Below are 25,562 nucleotides of genomic sequence, written 5' to 3'. Positions count from 1 at the left end.
GCTCAAGAGTTCTGCAAAGAGAAGAGGGAAGAGATTCAGGATAAAAGCAAGCTGGCAGCGATTAGAGAGGTCTTAAGGTGTATTGGCAGAGTTGACAGGTGATTGCATTCACACTGCCTTTGTGGTGAGTTCATCAAACAGATCAGAGTGAAACAAAGAGAGGACCGGACTTTGCTGAAGCATTTCTCTGAATTCTCCATTTTGGAAAGAATTGATTAACCCTGGATTTCCCTTTGGCTTGCAGCTTGCTGTCAGTTCTGTACTTACCAGCACTGGCAGGAGCGGGAGGTGTCAGTGTATGGTTACACTACTTCATTTTTTCAAGTACCCCCAAAGCAGGAATTAGCACAGTTATTGCAGAAAAGCCCCACCTCCTGCAAGAGAAATCTACAATTCCAATATAAAAGTTCTGTAATTAAGACTTAAACTTGACAACTTGTTCCCTAGTTTGACTGTTCCTGTTGTCCACACATTACAGACTGCCTGTAACCAGAAGAAGAAACTGTTGTTTGTAATATAGACTTTAGAAATGGATTCTCTCCTTCGTTTTGCACACTTACTTGCTGTAATTTTGGGATAATCTCCTGTAGCTTGTTCAGTTCTACTGGACTTTTTATGTATGGTCCATCACTCTGGACACTGGCTTTAACTGTTTCCTTTGTTGGGGAAAAGGATGTGTGAATTACAGGGCAGATAAGTTCCAAGTGCATGAGGAATATGCTCAGGTTTTTGTCACCTGGGCAGCTTCTGTGTAAAAAGTCAGGAGTGGGTGATTGTGTGAAACGGTGTTGCACTCCTTTCTGACCTTCGTATTTGTTTCATCCTCACAGAAACTGGCAATTACACCTGTGAATTCTGTGGCAAGCAGTACAAATACTACACTCCCTACCAGGAACATGTGGCGCTGCATGCACCTATTAGTGAGTATTCTGCTGGAGATCTATTTCATTACAGGCTGTGATTTACAGTGATTGGTGGTAAACACAAGGGTTGCAGGAGAGAGTATCATTCTTGTGGATCCTTCCACTGGACCTGTGGGATTGCAGCTGGCAGGACGTAGATCATGTGCTGACCAGGGCACTGTAAAGCTGAGCTGGAATCTCTTCTCAGAGGGACATCGTTACTGTTAGGTCTGTAATGTCACTGAACTTTTACCAAAGTCCATGCAATTCTACATGCAATTCCTTGCGGGTTTGATATTTTATTTTGTTGTTTAACTGAAGTGATGCACAAAATTTTTAGATTCCCCTAAATAATAAGTGAACGTACATGCTAGGGAAGAAGCATCTTTCTTACGAGCTTCTGAGAACTTTTTTCAGACAGTGAGTTAAAACTGGTTTTCAAAATCATGTAAATTATCTTGGCAGCTTGCTACTAAATCACAGGCAATAAAATATTTATTTCAGGGAGCTCGGGAAAAGGCAGTTGTCAGCATACTACACGACACTACGATCTGCATTCTGGAGGGACACTACGATCTGCACTCCCCAGACAAATGGGAGGTTTTAATGAGCAATTAAGTGTAATTCAGTGCAAAATTTCAGAAAAACAGTTGAGAAATTCTTGCTACACGCTTTAGAAGTATGCAGAGAAGTTCTTTACACCTGAACTTCATGCTTCTTTCGTAGCATTGCCCTGTGCTTTATTGTGATTTTCATGCTGTGAGCCAGCATGGTTTGCTCTTTGCCCATGTCTGTCCGGCTGCCAGCATTTCGGCTGATGATGAGGATGGATGAGCTGAGCTCATTAGCTTAGTGGGTTTCTTTAGCTGCTCATCCACAGCCAGCAGAGGGAGCGCACACTCCTTCCTCAACACATTCAGCTTTAGTTAGGTTTTTCAGTTATTATAATAAGGCAGCTTTGGTTTCAGACATATATAGAAATAAATTGGGAACATAGTCCACCAGACTATCACTTTTAAGGTGGATCAAGGCTTGGTGGCTCCCATGCAGGTTCTCTGGAGTACGGAGATGGACCAAGGTCGTGGTAAAAGGTGTAGGGCTTAAAATACCTCTACCACCATCATCACAAAGTTAGTCTTGTTGTCTCCCATCTGCCCAAGGGAACTAACGCGGTGCTTATGATTGCACACATAGGTTATTCCTAAACATCACTGCACCCCCAAACTCCACCTCTTAATTCACGTGTTTTCAGGTCCTCAGAAAAGCCGTTGGTGGTGATCAGCAGTAGGGCAATCTCTAGTATAGATGGGCCCTCAGACACCAAGGCTTTGGTGTCTCTCGTCCACCCCTGTACAGACAGCTAAGGAGCAGTATGCTGTAAGGACTGTGCATTGAATCTCTGCTCAGCAAGAACAGGTTCTTACCTTCCCAGTACTTCCCATTTCAAGGGGATTTATCACTATGGATACCCCTCCACCCTCCCAACCATCTGTAGTAATAGGCTGCAGCTGCTGGTTCCAGTCCAGGCTATCCAGCATGAAAGAAAAACACAAGTGTTCGTCTCTGAGAGGTATTTGCCTGAAGTGGGCCCTGCAGGTCTGACTGCAGATACGAATGGTCCACACAGATATTGCCCTTCGTCCCGTGCAGAGTGCAGCTGCAGGGTCCTGATGCCCACTTTTTGACTACCGGAGGAAGAGCATTCCTTTGAGTGCTGGGGTTGAAGCCATTCTTGCACCATGGTTTCTGCAGTAACCTTTGTGAAAGCAAAAGAAGCTGCCCCTGCTGCAGACTAGACCAGCAGTCACTGAGATGTGCAGATGGGTTTCTAGTCCTTTCAGCAAATATCTTTAACTATGAGGACACTGAAGGTCAGATCAGGATAATATTTTCATAAGGTTTAACCCCCTCCCCATAAACTTTTCTTTTTCCTTTTTTTTTTTTAACCTTTTTTTTTCCTCTCCTAGTTCCCATGACCAGTAAGATTTATGATGTACAGTGACAAACCACTAACCCTGATGAGCATACAGGAGAGGGCATGATTAGCTGCCAAGGCAGGCTGGCCAGTATATCCTCCCACCTTTCTACTGCTCAGACTCTGCTCTTCCTGTAAACCGAGGCCTCTGAGGCAGTAAACACATGACTTCTGAAAAGCACAACTGGCTTTTCTCAGGCCCTAGCAGTCAGAAGAAGTAAAGCTGAGACTGTGTCTTTACCCTGGTCTTGTTCTTGTGCTTACAAGGCAAATGCTAAACAAATAGCTGTAATGGGAGTGAGTAAGGAAAACACTTCAGCATTACCAATCCAGCTTTCTGAGTCTGTCTGCTTGAATGCAAGCTTCCCTTCCGGAGCCTGTCTTTCTGGTTTTCTGCAATAATGGATGAAAAATTACTGTAAATGGGCTAAAACAAGGACTCATATTCTACAGGGTCAATAAGACCTTGCAGGATAATTTTTGGTCAGTGCTGCTGGATACCTGCTGTCTGGGAAAGAGCTCTGCTGTGGGGTTCCCTGGAATTGTTAATGCCAAATGTCTCCTTCAAAAGTTCCCTTTTGTTAGTGAGGAGTAGGGGCTTTTTCATATGCTTAGAACTGGGCTATTACTCTTTTAAAACACATATTCTTATGCTGTTTCTCGTCAGCCTATTCACTCTTTCTAAGAAGGGTGTCAGAGGCTGTTTCCAAAAAAAGTGGATTGTGGGCACATTCATTGTCCCGGTTTTAGAAATGTCTCTGAACAGAGGTGCATAGGGGGAGGGTTCAGAGATTTCTTTCTGTCCTCCTCCAGGCTGTCTGCTCTGTAAAATGGAACTGATTTAACCACATTTGCAGGTGGCTGGGCTATTGTGATTGCTCTTAGATGGTGTGTTTACAGTGCAGAGAAAACCTAGTGCATTTGGGATGTGGACTGGCTAAAAAACCCACCAAAAGTGGGTTTTAGCTTTGTAAGTCCAGGCTCAGGAGTGTGCATTCAATGCATGCTCTTCTGGTAACTGCAGATAAGGCAACAGATTCCCTGGTCATGGAAGTATGTGGTGAGAGCACTAAAATCTGCACAGCTATCCATGTCCCTTGCTTCCAGCATGAAAATCGAAAATGATGTCAGGGCCCCGAGTACACTAATAGATCTTAATGGCCCCGACCAGCCTCACATGGGGCCTCCACCCACATTCAAACCCCCTATTTCAGCTCAGCTCTGGATCATCAGTCACTGCCTGAGCTACACTGTAGGATGTTGATCTCCAGCTCAGTTGTAGACGTGCCCATGCCTGGCTGTGGATCCCATTCGTCTGTACCCCAACCTGTAGACTGACTTCCCAGCTTGATGTCAACCCTGTGTCATCACTCTGGACCTCCCTGAGGATCGCTGGTGTGTGCTTGGCCCTGGTTATCCTCACCAGAGCTGATCTTGCCCCTGACCTGTGGATTGACTTTGCAGCTTGGCCATGGACCTGTCTCATTGCCATGAACTTCCTGGTGATCTGGACTCTTAGTTGAACCTGGCTGTCATCTCTGGTCCTGTCTTGCTCACCTCTCTCAGGGTCTGTGGGATGGACCCTGGCTATCGAAGACCCTGCCCTGCCAGCCCTGTGATCGTACTTGGCTCTGTAGGGGACAGACAGAGCTACATCCACCCTGACACCTGAGATGCTCAAGGAAGTTCATCAAGCCTCTCTGTTCAATTACTTTTCTTAACATGAAGGACACTGGATACAATTTGTTCATCAAATGTGCTTAAACGCACTGTTTCTTAAAGGCAGCTGCCAGCATGGCTTTTTCTCTTAAGGAAAGGGATCCTTTTTGGTAGCACGTCTAGTTTCCACACAGGTCCTGCCTAACCAAGAAAAAAACGGATCCAGATTCCAGTTGGATGGCGTGTCTTTGCTTCCTCCATCTCAGTGAGTGAAATCTGTGAGTTCAGATGTTTTTCCTATTCTCTGATTACACAGTGCCTTAGCAGCAGGCTCCACTGGCAATATTTGTTTGTACCTATAAAGCAGCACATTAAGAATTTGATAGGTTTGAGCACAGGGTTTTTCCTGTGAAAGGCCTGTTTCCAATAGGAGAGGTTTCTGTTCAGCATACTGAATTTCAGGCCATTGTTAAGGAATCACTTTCCATCATATTCATTAAAGATAGGTTTTTCTCCAGAGGTGATGATAAAATTCCATCTGAACGGTTCCTTACCCATCCTGACAAGATCTTTCTGAAAAAATGCAATACACAAATTATTAGCCAGAATTTTTACCTGGAAAAAGCAAAGTTACTGAGATAATCTAATCTCTGTTCTGTTGTGGTGGTGCATCGTGGTGGTGTGTGGATTTATGTATCTTTCAAGGAGACATGTTGAAATGTCTGCCAGATTTTCTACTTACTGCCGCAGCTTGCCATTCACAGGGTTTGAAGGTCTTGCCAAAGACAGGAAAGCCAGGAGGGACCACTGTGATCCCTGGACTGACCGGAGTAACGCATGCTAGAGGATTGCCTTGATTTAATTGCTCACATGTATGTTTTAGAGAAACATCTAATCTTGCTGTTAAGAGTGACAGAAAATACAGCAACCTCTTAAGGTAATTGTTTTGATGAATTATTACCCTCACTAAATTAAGACTAAAAATATCCAGCTGTATCTTTCAGACACTGGATCCTATTTATAACTTTGTTAGGTGAAGGAGGACTAAGTTACCAAATTTCTGTCCTTTCTAGACCTTTGTATAGCCTGCTGTCAAGTCACTTCATAGTGACCAACCTCCCAGTTAAGCCGAAGAAGTGACTTGATGTTTCCATTGTAAGGTATGCTGTTCTTGTCCTTTATTTATCCTCTTGCCTTATCTGAATATTCTCAAGCCTGTTAACCACCTTCGTGAAGGGCATGCACCAGCACTCGGTCTAGTGAAGGACCTGAGAGCTAACATTGTCTTCCTGATCCCTCTTGAAAGTGCCCTGATTGCATACCTCAGCCTTTTTAGCTACATCGTTGCCCTGGGAGCTCCTCTACAGCCATCACGACCGAGCACAGCAATGAACAAGTTCTTTTTCCTGCTGCCAAGGCAGAGTCCCCCATCTTTTAAGTATCACCTGTATCATCTGTATTCTTTAGCACACCGTGTTCCATTCTGTGCGGCTCAGTTTACCAAGAAATTGGAGATCATTCAGTGAGACTTACCCTCTACATTACTTCTCTCCTGCCCTCGCTTCTCCAGTCAGCTTCAACTGGCGCATATCTCAGATGCTTTCTGAGAAAGTTTAAAAAACTTCATAGCAGCAGTTATGGGATCGTCTGTCTGCAATACTGTCTCCAGTTTTGCTGTCTAGCTGGACATTTTGAGGCAGGAGGTTTTTGTAACCATTCAGCAACTCAGTATTTTCATTTTTGGAAATATCTTGAACTTGGCCTTTTCATCAGCCTAAGGCAGTGAGTTCCACAGTGAAGATGACTTTTCAAGAGCAGAACATGATCGTCTCTACCTGTGTTGCTTAGTCTTCAGGGGGAATTTGTCATCTGATGAACTAAAAACTAAAACTTTTTTTTCAATTAATTATTAGCATCCTCCAGACTGCTAGAACTAATATTCTTTTGTCTGTCTTGCCTTGCTGGCTCAAACTCTGTCTCTGCCTAGTGTCAGATGGAGCAGCCTTCTCTCTGGGGTCTGAATTTGAAGACATACTATTTGTTCAAGTTGGGAGGAAAAAGAAGTCATTTTGGAGGTCCTCATAGCATTGAGACTTTTTTCTTCAGATCTCAGATCTCAGCAGTATCTGGACTGCAGAGGATGCACGTTGTTTCTGACACTGAATAGTTGGCTGATTGCTACTTCTCTTGGTATAGATGGGGAATAAAGCAGCAGTTGGTGGGAACGGGCCTCATGGGAAACTAGATGATGCTTAAGCAGGAAATTGTCATATCTGACTACATTTTTGCTGGCAGTTTGGCAGCAACTGGAGGAAGATTATGCGTGGAGGTTGAAATGAAGTCTAGGAAGCAAAGGAAAGCCTCTTGCCTATTCAGCTGGCCAGAGACCAAGCAGAGAAGTATCTTGACCTAAACTATGAGAAAACCTAGTGCAGAATCTCCTGCAGAAGTACACTAACACTTACAGGAAATGTCATCTTGGATCTGTGTAACAGATCAAGTGAAACAAAAAACTGTTTCCTCTGAGTATCTTTTTGCAAGCCACTTTGAATGTACACATCCTCACTCTCCAGGGCTGCTCAGCGACTGCTGACAGGGAAGGTGAGAGCAGTTCACATGTGAGGTCTATAATGTCTCATGGGATTTTGGAAATGAGCATCCAGTCCCAGTCTGGGTGACTTTTCTCCTCACCTGTTTCAGAGACAGGCTGTTGTGCTGCCATGGGAGACCATGACAGAGAACTGCTCAATGTGGATAAGTATTTCTGAATTACACTGTATAGGATGAAGAGGTGGTGGTGTTGTCCATCCAACTACAGGCATCCTAAAATACCACTCTGTAGAAATTACTGGTAGTGAGCGTGGGCTGCGGGTTATGTGAACCTTGTTTCTTAGTGATTCTTCATGGCAGATGGTTGGAGTGGGACTTGGCTTCAGGAGCCGTATCCAAATTGCCACGGAAAAAGCCACTGGGGAATGAAGGGGGTTGATAGGTTGTTTTCCATGTTTGTAATTGTTTTTTTAATCCAAGGGGCCTAAGCAAAGGGTTGCCCTCCTGAAGGTTTTTCATATGACTTTTGGCATTGAAAATTCTTGGTGATTCTCACTGTGCATTGCAGAGACCAAAATGTAGATACATTCAGAGAGCATATCCCAGTAATACTCAGAATTTCTCCACATGTCACCAGTACTTGTCTGGAGATGGAGGCCAAAAGGCCTTTCCTGACTTGCAGGTTGAGAACTCTGCCTCCTAATGCCCTTCCATTACCAACAGCCTCCTTTCCTTTGTATTTGGTTAGTGAGACAAGGAATGTAGCTGGAGATCTCTAGGATTTATGCAAGGTTCAGGTAACAAAGATGTAAACATCTCCTTTTTCAGAGCTCTGAGTATCACATTAGAAATCTACTCTCAAAATCCAAACTCTTACATATATAGAAATGGAGGACAGAGATGCAGGTACACCCAGCCAGGCCATGGCAATCAAATAGCGCTCCTGGATGGATGGGGTGATTCCTGCTGGAGGAGGAATGGGTTGGGCACATGGCAGTTAAAGGTGTGGAAGGGAACTAACAAGCTTCAAGAATCTGTCCCCCCGGGTGAGTGGGGAAAACAGTTTTGTTACATGGGATCGGTAGATCCACAGTCGCTGCAGGTCCCCATGCAAGGGATTCGTGAGCATGGCTGTTAGAAAGCAACCTTCCCAGAAGGCACACGATCTGGGAGCTGACTGACTGTCCAGGCACTAGTTCTGAGTGTTCATATCCAGAGTTCTCTCGATCTCCACTCTTCGTGGCAGTGAAGACACAGGCGAGCCAATCCAGCAAAAAAACACCGGCTTCAATAAACCGATGTTCTACCCTCCTGCACCGCACCCCCTCCGGTGTCCCACCGGCATCCCAATCCCAGATGTTCCGCGCTCCAAATTCTGGATCCCCAGGAAGCAAGGCCATCACAGGTACCAATTGCCTTTCTACCATCAACTTTCTTAACTGCTTAGTGTCCAATCCTGCCCTGGGTTGGCTTTTGACCCTTCCTGGACTCAGTCTGCTCCATCCATGACTGTCCCAGAAGAGCTACTCCCAGAAGCAGTTGAGGGGATTAGATCCTTTGGCACGTTATAAATAAAAATTTAGATCAGCAGTAGGTCTTTATTACCTCTTCCCAGTGACAAGTTGGGTTTTTTTAAGCATCATGCTAACCACGAGGTACAAAAGACCCTGTTTCAAATCCTGGTGTCACAAACTGAGGAGAGATTCCTGACAAGGATTGGCATAGTGGCTTGTCAGGTATGGGATTTTGTTTGGTTTTCAGCTTTATTTGACATTTGGTGTTTGTTTCCCTCAAGGTGATATTTTCAGGGCTAGGCCTGTGCTTAAGGAAGGGGAATGGAGTACAGGTATTGTCACAGTGCTCCACTCCTCACAGGAACCACCAAGAGATAAGCTGGGCTCCAGCAGCAAAATTAGTGGTACAGAACAATTACAGAGGTGTTAGAAGTTAAAGTTGATCCTCCCATAGTCCCTGTTTCCTCCTTCCAAACAAGATCAAACCTTAAAAAAAAAGAAAGGATAAAAAGGAAGAAAGCAAAGAGCACTGAAAAATAACTATTAATAAATAGGATGTGAGATATAGCGTTCACATGTCCAGGCAGCAGGGAAGCAGTCTCTTAAATCTGTGGGATGGATAGATACATATTCCATCTCAGTACAGAAGAAGGGCTGGTTAATCAGCTGGTGTTTAAATGCCCCCGAAATGTTTGGCATGGACAGAGGCCGAGCAGCAGAGGTGGCTGTGGTGGGAGAGGCCACAGGATGCTGAACAAGGATGCTTTTTCTTAGACGACACACACATCCGCATCTACCAGATGTTGCAGTGAGTGACCTGTCTTCTTACAGCTTGTGAGTCCTGAGATTCCATATTGTTATTGCACCTCTTAAACATTGATATGATTTTACTACTAATTTGGGGTCCATCCAGTTCAACCAAATCAGGAGTTAAAGCTGAGAAACCTTTTTCATTATTTGCTTAAACTTGAAACAGCTTCTTCCAGTTTCATGTCTCTTACAAAAGTGGAAAAACTGGGAGCCTTCCTGCGTCAGAGGCCAGATTCATCTGAGCAGTAACTGGGAGATGATTTTTGTAAAGGCACTTTCCCTCCTCACTTCTCTAATCAAAAGGTGTATCAGTACCGTGGGTAAAAAATTTGAGCTGTTCTCTTCCTCTATGGAGGATGGAATCACATGATGCTTGAGCCTGGTAGATTGATCTTCAGGAAACTAATATTAGTCTGGGGGTCCTACCCTATCTATCTGGTGGCGTCATTTCCGTGGTGTCTTTCAAGGCAGTGTCTTGTACAAATGCAATCTGAGCAGCTTCTTCAATTTCTGGTACAAATGTATTGACCATAACACCTATCAGGAAGACAGTCTCCAGAAGGGATGCCTTCCGAGTGTTGCCGTTAGAGACGTTCCACGGGGGCCTGGATAATACCAGAGACAGTGGAGTACCGCTCCACTGACAGCGTTTGCACAGACGCTTAGTAGAGTGGCACTTAACTTTCTCTATACAGATAATTTTGCTTCACATGCAAAAGGTTCAGGTACGAGGAGGGAGAGAGAGAGAGACAACTTGTGTCAACTGCCCTCTCCTGTGCGGGAAGGACACAGTAAGTCCAAGGAGGTGCATTAAACCAGTTTTTTCTTATTGCCATACTTGGCAAAAAAAAAAAAAAAAAAAAGGATAGAGGATGAGGACAAAACTACCATGCAAATTTTTTCCAAACATTTTTGGAGACCTCCAACTCACTTCCACTTGTGACCTAAGCCAGGATTTGAACCTGGGTCTCTTGGGGGGGTAGGTTGGCCTAATCATTTTGTCGTGGTCTCTTTTTCCCACTGTGCCATCTGATGTTCTAGTTACTTAAGGCCTCTCATCCCTATTATTTATCTGTCAACGGGGGTGGGCTAGATAATGACTCCAGTTCCTTTTCAGCCATGTTTTATGTGATTCTGTTTTAACTGATTTGATTACGAAGTTTTCCTGTTCTGCATTTTAGAAAGAGTCAGGAATTTAGTAGATAGAGAATTTGAGAAGTCTGCTCAGGACTTGGAAGGGTCCGCTAAGGATTGGCTGGACCAAAATTCATGGGCTAGGACCTTCATGCAGTTCAGGTCTTTTCTAGCCACATCAGTCATAAAGCCCATGTGTCTTCAGCACAGAGAGGCTGCGAGGCTGCAGGGAGCTGGGGCCTCTTCATGAAAGTCATGACAGCAGTTCTGACCACTCCTGTGGTCTGCAGAAATACGTAACGAAATAATGATCTGATACCAATTTTCAATAGTCCCTGTCACTCCTGAGTGAAAGACTTCTTTCCCCCAACTCCCTCCCTATACAGTTTGCGTGCCGCTGAGCCCAGCAGAGCCTTGCTGAGCCACTTTCAGATAAACCCATTGGGTAACAGTGGACTCCATGAACGAGTCCACCTATGGTAAGAGTCTATACAGCATAGACCATACACATTAGTTTGGCCAATTCACCTTTCATTTTATTTATTTCTAGTTTATCCTTTGAGGCACTACAGTAAATACATTTGCCCAGATACTGCAAACCTAGTTGAAGTGAGACGAGACCTCACGCAATTTGTACTGTTGAACTTGTGCTGAGGGACACCAGCTTGAGAAGGTGGGAGGCACCTCAGCTGTGCTGTACAGTGACGTTTCAGGACACTGCAGCTACTGCCAGGGTCAGGAACCACCTCTGCACGCTGGAGGATTCCTCCCATTACAATTACTGGGAAATTGCCCCGCGCTGTTGCTGAAGTGTGCGAAGCAAGAGAACTGCCAAGAGCACCGGCTGGCAGCACGGTGCAGAGGAGCAGGGCCTGCCTGCTTGGCCTTGGGGAGGGGTAGGGTAGTGAGTTCACTGTTGGAAAGCACAGAGGACCAGAGGATCTGCCGTAGCTTTTCCAGACATCGTGGGCAGGGTCTGAGACAGCCCTTCAGTCCTCCCCGTGAACCTTTCAGGGAGGGTGTTTAGGAAGAGAATGCAGATTACTGGGAAGCACAGGGAGAGCTGGCATAGTGCTTCTGTAGGTAACATTCTACATGTTGTGGTGAGGACCCGAGTTCAGTCTGCAGACCTGGTCATCTGTGCCAGAGGCTTTAAGAGCTGCTTATTGTCTTAAGGAAAAGGAAGATAAGGTTTTTTTTTGCGGGGAGGAAGCCATGATCCTTCTGGTTCAGTCAGGACTGGGGTTCATGGGCTCCCTAAGAGCCAATCCAGGCCACCTCAGCCAGAAGGCATTCAAGAAAAATACCTACCTATTATCCCTTCAATGAATCTGGCCCATTTGGTTCCAAAATGAGGTATTTGACATTTCTGCTGTACTCAGGGTATGCTATTATGTGGCGCAGGACCATGTTGTCTTGCCTCCTGTCTGTGTGGTTCTGTATCCAGTATAGACCAGTCACCATCCCTGCTTTGTTCTCCATCCAGCAGAAAGTGCTTTCAGCAGGAGAGTGGAAGGCAAAGCGCAAAACAACTTTGAAGAAACAAACAGCAATTCTCAGAACTCCAGCGGTAAGTGTGTTCACTCCTTCCTGCTGTTGCTTACCCGCGTCCCTCTCCAGAGCAGGATTCAGCTGTGATCGGTGATTGTTTATATATTTGGGGTACCTTCTTTAAGCTTGCAGGCAGCTAGGCTTCCTGGGGTAGTGCCCTCTTCTCAATCCTCCCCAGGTTCCTGGCACTGTAAAAAATGATGATGTGGGGATCCTGCTCCCAAGGTCCATGTACTTTAGCACAGATTTTTCAACGGGGAGCAAAGATGTAGAGAAAGGGGAATATGGATGGAGATAAAGCAGTACTCGTTCTTTGTCTGTGCATCAGTGAAGTCCTCGTGAAGCAAAGCCATTCGCAACAAGCAAGAAAAGTTTGAGCACTATGAGTAGAACAGCAGTTTGCATATTACAGTGATGCTAAATGTGGCAATTTATTTACACATCGCTGTAACCGGAGTCCAGCTCTTTGTGAGTTTGCTCATTTGCTACATGGAGGTCACAGCATATCAGATGTGTAGATACGGGACCAGAATACACGTGCAAGAAGGAATTCAAATCTACCCCACTTCTGGAGTTTCCTTTGAGTTTTAAGTCCAAGTGGTAGTAACTAAACATAACGACTGGCCTAGACAGTTTTGTTTAGGTACACCATTCATGGTTTTCTTTACAAGATTTTTATCCTGCCAATGTATCCCCTTGCCTTCAAGTGGGACACTGCCATTCGCTTATGCTCCCTAATTGGAGCATAAGAGACAGACCAGATGAAATATAATTTCGGCATCTTGATGCAGAGATAAATAACATGCCAGCGGAAAAGGCTGGCCTCCCTCCATTACCCATTCAAGAGTACCAAAACGTGTGGTGTTCGCAACGCCGCTAGCTGGAATGAACAGGTAAGGGAAGGGATTTCTCCCTGAAGCAGGTTACATCTGTTGTGGGGGTTTATGTCTGCCTCTGAAACAAATAAGGGGCTTTCTGGAACCATGTTTTTTTCCTTCCATGGAAAAGGAATGAAGTGGTGTTGGAAAACCCATGTGCAGTAGCAGAGTGTGTGATTGTGAATGGGAAAGAAGTTGTTTGTTACTAAAGTACTGTGTATTATGTTTTGGGGAACAATTCTGTACTAATCCAAGCATTCACCACAATTACAGCTGTTCATTCGGGGACAGAAAAACCTAAAGAAAAGAGGTGTAAGCAGAACCCATCAGGTGAGCTTGTCTGTGTTTCAGGCCCTTGTACTCTTTAGTCCTGTTCCACTTGGGTAGCAGCAGTCAGGAGTCCTTAGGGGCTGGCCAAGTCTGTCATCAGTCAGCCCAACCAGGCTGTCAGACATGACACAAAACAGTGTAGTTCATTGACTGCCAAGAGTTACTAGCCTGACTTGCTGCTCTGACAGTGGCCACTTGCCTCGCAGCAGGTCTGCTCCTCCTGTCTTATCTTCTGTGGGTAGTGGTTTGTCTGAAGGGTTTCAAAGCCTTTAAGTGCATGTCTTTAAATGCCAGTATACCATTTGGGTTCCTGACTCCTCCGGGGCCCTTTGAAAGCAGGAACCTTAGGTTGTTCCTTTTCTATTCCTGTCAAGCCCCATATAGCCTACAGAGGAATGACAGAATTATCTTCCTTCATATCAAACAGCTCGTCCGTAAAGCCAAGAGAGCTGCAGGAGGGGAAATGAACCTCTATCATGGGAGGGATCCAGGAACCACTGACAAGAAGCACACACACAAAAAGAGTGGCTGTATTGAATAATCCAAGACTTTAGTTGTGTCTGAACTGCTATTAAATACTGACCCATTGTTGCTGTGACACATCTCAGATTGTCCCTGCCATCTCCTTGTACCAGCTCACATCACACCCATCCTTCTGACTCTGTTTCTATCTGAACTGCAACATTTTAAGCACATGAGTAAAAGCTCACAGTAAAAATCAAAACAAAGCCAGAAATTCTTAGAAATTGAGTAGTGAGTTTCATATGATTTGCCCGTCTTACTCCATTGTAAGAAGTGTTTCTGTCTGCACCACATGTATGGTCAATTTATTTTAGTGGCTTAGTCTAGGGCCTGGCAGGCTGGAGGGGAGTTGCAAGACGCTCACCTAAACTTCTGTTTGAGCCAGGAAACCTGAGAAGCTTGAGTGAGCTGCTCAGGACTGGTTTGAGGGGAGTCGGGCTCCGGTTGGAAGCAGTTCTTTTCTGCATTAGGCAGCTGACACGCTCCTCAAAGCCAGACTGGTGCATGGGGATGTACAAACTTGTTCCCTTTTCCCCCTTCCCTTTTCTATCCTGCATCCTCTTTTCTTCCTCAGCCTACTTTCCCTCCTTGACTCCCATCTTTGTGCTGCTTCCTATGTGTCCCATTCAGTGCCCTTTTCCAGCTCTTGCACCAAGCCATTTTTCTTTTATTTCTTCTTGTTCTCAGGAGTCAGTCTAAATGTTCTCATTGATAGTAGCCTGAGTGAGCATCACCATGTCACACCACGAGTGGCACTGGTGATTAGAGAGGCCATGGAGAGCTCTGCAGGCATCTGCGTGCTTGGGTGTCCAAGCAGAGCTCTCAGTAACTTCCTTCTTGAAGAGCTGACATGTCCTTACCTCCCCATTTTCCTTCTTTCCATGGCTGTGTTTCAGTAGGTGGGACACACTCTGTGTGGCTCAGTGTTCACGTGTGATGTGAACTCTTGGGAGTAATTCTGGCATTGTTGGCTTGTCCTCTCTTGTGCTCTAGCCAGCAGATTTCACACAGGCAGAGAAGCAGCTGGTGATAATGTGGTTGAGAATGACAGAAGGACGGACACTTTCGTCCTCGCCACTCCCATCTGCTTATCACCAAACTCCTGCTGCTTTGTAAACAATAGTCCCCAGGTTTGGGAGGTAAATGTAGGTCCCACTTGAGCAGCCTGAGCGCTGTGGCTTGGCCTTGTTAAATGCTTGATTCCCTGTGCCACTTGTTCTTTGTGGATGTGAGTTTTGTGTCACAGGCTCAGTTATAGTGATACCAAACAGAGCAGCAGTATTTTTTTAGGCCACTCAGCCGGGTACATTATGCTCTTTCCCTGTGTCACCATCCCGTCCTGCAGTGGCACAGACCGCTTTGTGTCTGGAGGAAGACAAGCAGAGCAGGAAGGTCAGCAACTAAAGCCACCTAAAATAGACTTGGATGCAATGCTGTAGGGTGTCCTAAGTGGGAATAAGACAACTAGAAGGGAAAATGTTGGATTTCAGATGTCTCTTCCCTATGCACAGCCCCAATCCTTGTCAGTGAATGCCGGTACCTGGTATCCTTACCTGAGTAACCTGGCATCTTACTGCCCATAAAACAACAACAGCTCCTGTTCTGCATGGCAAACACTACTTTGTGGCTGCATTTGAGTCCGTCTGCTAGCAGAAAGTCTTTTTCCCAGCAGGGCATGATGGAGCCACAGAGTGGATGGAGAAGGACTGGTTAGCTGCCGTCCATCTCACGATTGGGAGAGTGTCCTTTGTATTAATGGGGGAGAGTCTCCACAGCCCCTTAAACTTGCTTTTTGATGAAACCTGGAAGTTTCACAGTGCTTTAAAAATAGTATCTGCTAAAACGTGCAGATGGCTTCCTTGTGCCGCTTCTGGAGCCCAGGCAGCCAACACAGAGTTCCCAAGTCTCATGAAGCTTGTGATTATTCACTGCTGAACTAAGCAGAGTCCAGAAAACAATGACGTGACCTGATCTTGAAAGATCGAATTGGCTCGTTGTGATGTGTAAGGTGTTGATCATCTAAGATGCTGTAAAGCTGCTTTCAAGAAAACACTCCTTGGTGGTGGTCATTTTGTCGAGTCTTGACACGTGCAGGGTTTTTCTGTACTGAATTCCAAAAAATATTTGAAGGCCAGCTTGTGAAATACTCTTCTTGCAAAAGCTAGTGATTATCCGCCTGAGCATGGGAAGGAAGTAGCCCCAGAAAGGGGCAAATACGTGTATTGTGTTCAATGGTGAAGGCTTGCTGCCCTCCACTTCCACCGTGCGCAGCTGGGGTGGGGAGAGCAGCGTTTGACTGGGGCTCTGCAGGCTTGGCCCTGCCGCGATGTCGTGTGTAACCACAGATGTGTTACTTCCTAAGCTTTTGAATCTCTCCGTTGTCTCACTGTTTGTCTGACTTCAGAAAGCCTGAGGGGCAACAACCATCTCTAACTTAGTGTTTACAGCATAATCCAGCCTTGATGTGTTGTTTTGGACGCTATGGATGACTCCTTAGTAAAATGAAGAATTTGCGGTTACACCACCTGTAGGCCAAGAGGGATGAAGGAAATTGTGAAACTTTAAGAAGGAAAAAAACAAAGCAAAAAGGAAAAAAAAAGTTCTTTAATTTAGTACCTTAAAATACAGCCATCAAAAGGAAAAACTAATCGAAAGTGACAGTATTTATTGCTGTCTAAACCTGCTATGTTATGAATGTGAAAGAGACAACATTTAAAATTATGTAGGGAATTGGGAAATATTTTTAACTTTCAGGGTTGATTTAAGCTGTATAAATATGTCTCAATTTCATCTGCTGCATTAGGTAACTATTACTGTCATAAGTTCCAGTGGAACAAATTTTAGCTTTTACAGTGTCCGTGTTTTTCACTCATATTTACACAGGGAAGCTTTTCTTTCTGGCAGCGTTTATTTCAGACTGGGTAGAGGGGCAAGGGAAATATCTTCTTTTTTGAATCAGTTCGTGCCAAGTTGAGGTGAGATTGAGACCAAAAAAAAGTTTATTTCCTCCTTTCGATTTAGAAGTAATAATTTTTGGAAAAGACTGAGAAGTGCCAGTTCTCAGAATTTGAAGGACATAGGACCAAATTTTAAACACGCAGTTAGTGGAATTTTCAGAAATGACAGTCTTGTTAGTCTGTCGTTTCCTGATCTTATATGCTATATTTCTTTTTAGTGAATCAGTTCTAAGTGCGAAACATTTTTCAGTAGTGCACTTTATTTTCCTACGTATGCAGCACACTTAATATAGTTACATTTAGCTAGTGAAAATGTACATAAGCAGCATCCTACAATGTATTATGGATCCTAATTCCCATCCAGTTGTAGCATGGAACTATTTCAAGCAGAAGGATAATTAGAAATGTCTCATTCGCCACTTGCCACATAAACCCAGTATTTTTAGCGTGTGTTAGACAGGGTATCTCTTAAACAGACATTCTTGCTTAGCAGCTGAGCAGAACTAACCTTTAGTTTTATGGAAAGCAGCAAAAAGGCAGAGTGCAAATCAGCATTAAATGCCTGATATAAATCTCTTCTGAAGCTTTGTTTGGTGGTGATGGCAGCAGACATGATATCTGCTTGAGTCCCCCATGCAACTTCTGTTGCAGTAACGGGGATTCAGTTCCTACTCTTGCCCTTACGATGCCGGGACCCATAGTGCTCTGGAATGGAAGGCCAGACTAAGACCCCTAGGCAGTGGCTACTGCCAGACTTCTGGGATGAAGCAAATTGCATCGTTATGTTGAGAGTGTTGTCAGCATTACTGTGTGTTCATGGGACTTGAGTGGATGGATGATCTCGCTACAGAACAAGGATGTTCAGGTCCTCAAACTGCCAGCTAGTCCAAAAAAGCTGGTTTGCTTTTTGGAAAGTGCAGGTGGTCATGGTGCACATGGGAGGGATCCGCTAGGTGTGTTACAAACATTGGGATCTTCCTCCTTCTCTGTTCTTGGCCATACATCCTCTTCCGCTCTTTCTTTGTAGTCCAGTGATCATATAGCACATCCAAATCTGGTTGGATTTCTTCTGGGAAGACATGACTTTTAGGGTAGGATTTTTGGTGGGTGAATACCAAGCTTTAATGCTTGGGGCATAACAATTCTTGATTGTTGATTGTTAGCACAGCCAGCCCCCTACGCCTCTGCCTCCTGAGACGCACCTGACTGTCTTGCAGGTTGTCAGCTGGACCGAAGCAAATCTCATTCAAGTGGTTAATCTTTTGGTAAATCTCTTTCTCATCTATTGGTTAGTTTGCAAACAGTACAAGGCTGCTACTGCTGCGTTTCCATTGAGCTGGGAGGTCCAAGCCTGCTAATGACCAAGTTTGAGGAGTGAGGAAAGGGGGGAGGTTGTCATTATGTGAGATCCCACATTGTCATAACTAAGCCTTGCAGAGCACTGGTAATGCTGACCAAGGGGCAATACAACTGCACGTGCATAGAGCTGCATTTTTCAAAGCAGCCTAAAAATGATGTGCCCAGATGAAGGATGAGTGCAGTTCTTACCATTAGAAGAAGAGTAACATAGAGACAGGCTTCAGTTAATAAAGTGTCACTTCGCTCCGTCGCATAAATATGAATCGCTGTGTCCACTGGGCATTTGCGTGGAATTGAGGTTTCCAGGAATGAAGTGTTTATTTCTGGTGCAACGTTTATTTAAGTTGTTTCAGACTTATCGTGTTCAACAGGCAACTTGTAGACAGGAAGAAAGATATCTGGGTGAAAATAACCACTCAGCAGCAAGTCTCTGTGGGTAAAATCCTGCCAATTGCTCAGGAGCTCTGGGACACGAGGAAGGACGTTGAGACAATACATACGAAAGACATTGAGGCAAGAGTGTGAGCAGTTAGCAAAAGTGGGAACAAACAGCCAGTGATACAAGCTGTGGATTGCAGTCTTCAAGCACAGATACTGTGCCAGGCTGGGGCTGGACAGGACATCGCAAAAAGGGTCACTGGTAGACTGATACATGGGCAGAAAAAGGTGAACTCCTGCGTCAGTTTTGCCTGGAGAATCTGTGGAGTGAAAGATTAGCAAATCCCTAAAGTAAGCCAAATTAATCATTCAAACTATGACACTTCTGTGACTGTTCTCTGAGTAGTTGGCTTTAGTGGAACTGACTGTGCTGAGGCAGGAACATTACAGTGCATGGATAACAAAACGGCCCATAATATAAAGACCAGAAGAATCCCAACAGTCTTTCTTCACTTAAAATACCATAGTAGCAATGTTTAACGAGTGGCCTGAACTCCTGTTGCAGACTGACAACGGTTTTCACGTGTATAGGAAGTCAAGCATAATGAGGAGATTACGTTAGCACTTCTGGCTGGAAGGCAGCCAGAGAGTATGTTGAGAATTCATTGCGGTGTATTAAGTGGTGTGTGCCACTGTGTCGTGGTTTAACCCCAGCCAGCAACTGAACACCACGCAGCCGCTCGCTCACCCCCCACCTCCGGTAGGATGGGGCAGAGGATTGGGAGGAAAGTAGGAAAACTCGCAGGTTGAGATGAAAACAGTTTAATAATGGAAATAAAACAAAGTAGAATAGTGATAATAACAATGATAACAACAACAATAATAGAATATACAAAGCAGGCGATGCACAATACAACTGCTCACCACGCGCCAACCAACGCCCAGCCCATCCCGAAACGCGAGAGCCCCCCTCTTCCTGGACCACGCCTCCTAATTATATGCTGAGCATGACATCACGTGGTATGGAATACCCCATTGGCCAGCTGGGTCAGCCGCCCCGGCTATGCTCTCCTCCCCCCAGTTTCCCATGCACTTGGCAGAGCATGGGAAGCCAAAAAGTCCCCTAACAACCAAAATATCAATGGGCCATCAACGTTTCTCTCATACCAAACCCAAAACACAGCACCCCCCCCAGCTACTGGGAAGAAAGTTAACTCTGTCCCAGCCGGAACCAGGACACACTGCTGTGTGCCTCTTCCAGATCAAGGTGACTTCTAGGGGGACAGTAAAATGTCGAGTTTTGGCCCTCAAAAGCTTACTTGCCTCTGGGGTGCTGAAAGAGCCCTTTAACGCCTGAAGCCATGGGACGGTCCAGTGAGCGTCCATGTGAGTAAGTACAACGCTTCCCAAAGCGGAGGCAGAGAGCACAGTAGTGAAAGAGTGGTACCTAGAGGAGCCGGCCCTGTTCAGCTGCCCAGTAGGACCAGATTAGGAACCTGTTTCAGTGAAGATCTTCGTCCAGATACAGACCTCATCAGCTGCAAATAGCACTCTTAGTGCAACGTTGGGTAATAGAAATGTGTTAGGCGATCCGCAGCGTTCTGTGTCCAGCTGGTGCCTTCCATGCATACCCTTTCCATAGCACTGTCTATTCATGTCTTTGCCAAGCATCATCCATGCCTTCATCTTCATTCCTTACTGGCTGGCCCTGGCAGCTGAAGCCCTCTTCAACAGCTCAGGTCCTCATCATGTTGAAATATTTAGCACGAAGGCTCACTGTGCTTGACCTATGTGGTTAATGAGTTAAGTTTTCCTTCCAAGCAAACCAGTCCGTCAGCCCTGAGAGCCTCATTCACCGATACATCAATTCATAACTTTGGACCTGGGACCATTCTGTAAATACCCTAAATTGATGAGTGAATATTTAACACTAATGGTTTCTTCCCTTCTGTTTGACACTAGAGGACCTCACCTGGAAACTGCACAGGGTCCGAGGTGCTGAAAATCACTGCTTCTGCTCCAGTGCACCGCAGGGTGGATGCAGACAGCCCCTGGTTGACCAAGGGCTCATTGAGCATCTGGGGTTTCCATTCCTTTCAGTCACACCTTAAAGAGAGGCAATCTGCAAGGTGTGCTCGACAGAAGATGTGTATTCTCAGCCTAAAGTAATGTGCACTGCTTAGGAACCCTCTCCTTTGGCATACCATCCAGTGAGGCTGAAACACCCTGGTGTTCCTTCCCAGCTTCAGGTTGAGGAAGCTGCACGGTGACTCTGGGAATTTGCATCTGGGGCCCCAAAAAAAAGCATTTGTAAAGGGTTTCTTGCCCCCTTGGCTTTTCTTCTGCTGGCCCTCCCCACTTGACTGTTTCCATTACTGTAGCACAGGGTGTATGTTAAAATGTCTGGACGTTTCAAAATGGGAAGGAAAGACACAGATTCCTAGCCATGAGAAACTTAGCAAGACACTGGGAGAGAAACGTCAGAGCTGGACATGCCATAATTTGCTGCCACAGCTAAATCTGGAAGTGCAGAGAGAGATAAGGATCAGTGAGCGGATAGGCAGAGCTGTGTAGCATGCAGCGAGGTCTCTGCCAATCTCAATATTTAAATCTCTTTCTTTTTTGCAGAAACCGCAAGTCCCCTGATTTCAAATCCTTTCCCGCTTTTACAAAGTAAGTGTGATGGATGGATGTGGTGCGCAAAGGCGGGGACTTCCACCCTGTAGCCATGCTGGCTTGCCCTCTTAGCATTTTTCATGAATAAATGTTTTTTTATTATGGGTCCAGGTGTCAAAAACAAAATGCCTCACTTCTGTGGCTCTGGTTTCAGATTTAAATGCAACAGAAATCCTTCAGGGTGTTTCTGAGCAGTATGTGGCTGCTAGACCATTTAGACTCACTCACAGCCTTCTGGGAGATAAGTTTTGTGAAATATGCCAATAATACGTGTTCTGAGAGACCAAGGTTTGAAGACTGAAAACGAATCCCCTATTAAGTTACATTTATGCGCAGGAAAACTTGTCTTCATGGCTCAGCTCACTAAATACCTTTGCAGAGACAATTCCCTTTGGCCTGGGAGCACAGATGAGAAATGGGAGCCCAGGACATGGTGGTGAGCAAGCAGGAGGGGAAGGAGAGCAGGTTTGGGATGGGCAGACGCAGGTGGTCTCTGCTCAAGATTCTGCCCCGTGTCCTTGATGCTTTCAACAGGCGGATCTTCTTCCTTTGCCTTACAGTGTGTTTGGTTACTGCTTGGCTTGTGTCTGGATTTTAGGGGTGATACTGACTGCGCCAACTCGTAATCCAGGACTGCTGTCCCTTAGTGTAGGACAGCCCTGAGTGCTGCACCCTGAGCATGGCCACGGTGGCGGAGGACGCTCATTCTTTCTCCACTTGTAAATCTGAGAAAGCAGTGAGAGCTTTATTCAGAACTTAAGAGTTCACGTTAGAAGAGAAATCAAATTAGTGCCACAAATTTAACAACCACGATGCATTCAGGACTCCCCTTTTTAAAGCATGCTTCATAGCACCTCTTTATGTAGCACCTCATTTATTGTCTGAGATGGGTGGAAGTGAAAGAAGTCCTCTTTTCAAGAAACTTCCGCTTATTTTGGTGTGTTTTTCTAGGAGACTGCTGATGAGTTGAATGTATTGTTTCATCAGTTTGTGTCAAAGGTTTGGGAAGATGCAGTTACACTGTTACTAAAGCTAAAGCCAGTGGAAACATCGGGCGAAAAATGCTGAGAAGTTTCCCTTCCAGTTCTTCTGCATTTGTTTTTCATCAAAATGTGGACTTAAGTGTTGAAATGTGGGTCCTTTCTCTTGAGGAGAGAGCTGCCTGGGGGTCTGCTCCCTGCGCTGCCATCAGTTGTTGAGCTGGCTGCTGGGTTTCACTCGTGCACAAGCAGCTCAGGGTGTTTTCTGTTGAAACTTTCTGTTAAAAGCTCTCAACTCATGTTCACTCCTGGCCTCAAACCAGGCTCTGCTGTTTTCTCTGACTTAGATATGGCAATGAGAGTTAACATGGGAATTAGAGTGATTTATTTAACCTAAGCACAAATGCTGTTTTTTCTCTGTCTTGGTTTATACAGCCTGCTGCCTTACTCTGGAGCCTTGTTCACTGGGTATATATAAATCTCTAATAAAAGTGTCTAATAATAGCCCTGGGGAAAGATGTTTTAAGTTGTGCAACCAACTGTGAGTGTTAGTTCTGTGTGGCTCAAGAGACTGAAGAGGCTTCAGCAGCTGCTAATGCTTTCGGTTTTTGTAAAGGTGTTTTCAGAAAGCACCTGGGCAACCAGTAAGGGTGACGTGATAGCATGTCTTGTTCAGAGCAGAGAGGGACCTGGCTTGCAAAGCAGATTGGTTTTTCTGGGGAAGGATGCTTGTGGGGAGGAGTGCTTTGTGCTCCGAAGCCAACACCCAGTGCATCACAGAATAATGTCTCTCCTGTTTGCGGGGGAAAGCTCTTAGGTGCTTGATAGGAGAATGAAATGCCATCGCTTGGGGATGCTGCAATGCTTGAGTTTCAGACTGAGCTTGCAAGAGGCTGCTGGAAGTGCCCTGGGATGGGTGTTTGCAGTTCTAATGGCACTGCTTGCTTGCAGCGGATTTGTTTGTGTTCTCCACTACGCAATCCCTCTACATTGTGGGAAAACTTGGGAATGAGAGTCAGACTCAACTAAGATCGGCTGGCTGTAGAGTATCCCTTTTCTGCTGGCAGACAGGGCGTGACATGTTCAGAGTGACTTCCTCCTCCCTCCAGATTTTCAAATATTTTGCCTCAGAAGAGCTGTACAGGATCCTGGCTCAGCCCAGTGCGATCCTCAAGTTGCTGGAGAGAGAATAGCAGTGCCGCTTCAGAGATGGCCACCTCCGAGCGCTGGGGTCTGCTCCTCTGCATGGCAGGCAGTGGGAGGAGCGGGTAGCACAGCGACAGCTAGCACGGCTCAAGAGAAAAACCTGCTGGGTCTGTGCCACAGGCTCTGAGTGGAAGGGGACGGACAGTGAGGAAGGAGGGATCGGAGGAGGAGGTAGGCGGTGATGGTGGGCGGACAGATAGCGGGGACAGCCAGTCGCCTGTCATACGCTAAGTGTTGTACCCTCTCTCTGTCTTCTCTGGTGCTGTGTGGACAGGTTTGGCCCACGCAACGTTTGCCATTTCATGCACAGACTTTCTGCTGCCAGATTTAGGCTACAGGATTGCAGAAGGCTGCTGAACGTACGGCAACAACACAGAGACAGAGAGACAGCAGGGCTAATGTGGCAGCCTGAACTCTCTGAGGGTCTAATTCATGATTTCTTACCCTTTTGTGAAGACTTAGAGCCTGTTTCCACCCCTTCTGCAACAAAGCCTTTTGCGTGCAGCTCAGCCATGTGGCAGAACATGGAAGATAGGAGATGCGCATGTGTCAGGGGTCAGGCAGAGTCATTTCCCTGTTGCTGCATAGGCTCTCCAGTTTTTCCTGCTACTACAGGAAAGTGCACTGTAGCTGTGGCTGAATATGAACCCATGCGAGAGCTCGAGATGCATCCCAAGGCCTGCAGAAAATGCAGCATCTCTGACTGCTGCCCCAGCTTCACGGCTCTGGTCTTGGCTCTGTGAAAAGCTTGCTTTCTGGACGTGGGTTAGGAACGATAGCAGCCTGGCATTTCATCTTCCGAGACGTTTAGCGAAGTGTGAGAATGCTGGGCTATAGATTTAGAGTTGAGCGTTGCAGGATTTTAATGGCTTACTCGTTAATGTGAAGTTTTTGTAGGATGCACTACGGTAGTAGTAGGCAGTCAGCAGTAGAGAGGCCACGGTCTGCTACACACAAACTGCGGGACCTTGTGCCTAGGTCACAGCCTGGCCGGCAAAGCAAGAGCAACCAAAGCTCGGTATTTCAGACTGTGAAAGGGGAGTACTCTGAAGGCAGCCTCGATGAGCTCTCTGCCTGTCTTCTTCCACCTTTCATGGCTGTGTAAACTGAGCTTTGGGCTGTTTTCACACCCTCCCTTCCCATCACCCAGCTGCTTTAGGTTGAGCAGTGGTTGCTAGGAGTGAGCTGTGGAAACAAGGAGAGGAAGGGAAAGCTTCTCATGAAGCCTCATGAATTTATCCTCCACTCCCTCGGGATACAAGTGTGAAGGAAGGTTGTGTGAGTGCGGCAGCCCTGCGTGCCCGCTGGGAATTGGTGGGGTCTTGGGATGATGCAGCCCACATCCTGCACCAGCCTGGGAGGGCTCAGGACTCTGGGAGCTGTAGTTACAGGTGAACTGGAGTCCCAGCCCGCAGCCTGAGCAAGCCAAGCACACAGCAAGAGACCAGTGGGCACCAGCATGTGTTTGGCATCCGCCCAGGGGAGTGCAAATAGAGGAGGCTTGAAGAAAGCAGAGCACCCTCCTCCCCAGCCCACGCCAAGGAAACAGAGCTAGAAAGTTCACAGCACCTGGCATTGCTGAGAGGCCCATGGGCCCAAGTGAGAGCCAGGAGCCTGTCTGAGCACGTGGGATAAATGGCTGGTTTTTTTCTCATAGAAAGAGTGTACTGTTGCTCCTGCCACAAATCCCACCCCCTCAGATGTGGAGCAGCAAGAGGAATTGGTTCCTGAGAAGCAATGAGGGGTTTGAGGAGGTGAGGGAGAAGGTTTCCAGCAGCATGAGACAGGCTGCCTGGGCAGTCCTGCTGCAGGTTGGAAGTCTCTGAGCCATTTCTGAGCTGACCGCACAGCTGCTCTTCCTGCTTTGCTCGTAGATAAGGCCTGTCTTGGCCACCCAAAACAACTCGGGCTGTTGGGGAGCACTGATGTTCTCGGGGGATTGGTGCAGGCAGCACAAATGGGTCCCAGCTTTCCCTGTACCACCACCAGCACAGCCAAGAGGGGAAGGAGAGGTTCGTTGATTGGAGCAGTCGTGGAGGACCTGTGGCCCCTTGCTGAGTTGAGACCACCTGATGGAGAACAGATCCCTTCTGGATGCTGTAAACCTCAGTCTGAGCAAGGAAGAGGAGAGCTGAAATTCCCCCTGGGGAAGGAAAAGCAGAGGTCCTGCAGTGGTGTGGA

The 25,562-nt window shown here is 46.1% G+C and overlaps 1 protein-coding gene across 6 annotated transcripts in view; it reads left to right on the top strand.

Annotated features, from left to right (window-relative positions):
* The window catches only part of ZNF618 (zinc finger protein 618), a 164,229-nt gene that overhangs the window by 119,360 nt on the left and 19,307 nt on the right, over positions 1-25,562 (top strand). For 4 of the 6 annotated variants that reach the window (XM_075170230.1, XM_075170228.1, XM_075170226.1 and 1 more), the window contains 5 exons: positions 831-920; positions 8,303-8,491; positions 12,031-12,114; positions 13,247-13,303; positions 21,148-21,192. In XM_075170230.1, coding sequence (XP_075026331.1) covers positions 831-920; positions 8,303-8,491; positions 12,031-12,114; positions 13,247-13,303; positions 21,148-21,192 — 465 coding nt within the window. The remainder of the gene's footprint in view (positions 1-830; positions 921-8,302; positions 8,492-12,030; positions 12,115-13,246; positions 13,304-21,147; positions 21,193-25,562) is intronic. The other 2 variants (XM_075170229.1, XM_075170231.1) reach the window with 2 other exon arrangements.

This window comes from Calonectris borealis, chromosome 21, assembly GCF_964195595.1.
Source record: "Calonectris borealis chromosome 21, bCalBor7.hap1.2, whole genome shotgun sequence".
Lineage (NCBI taxonomy): Eukaryota > Metazoa > Chordata > Aves > Procellariiformes > Procellariidae > Calonectris > Calonectris borealis.
This window is presented reverse-complemented; position numbering and strand designations above follow the sequence as displayed.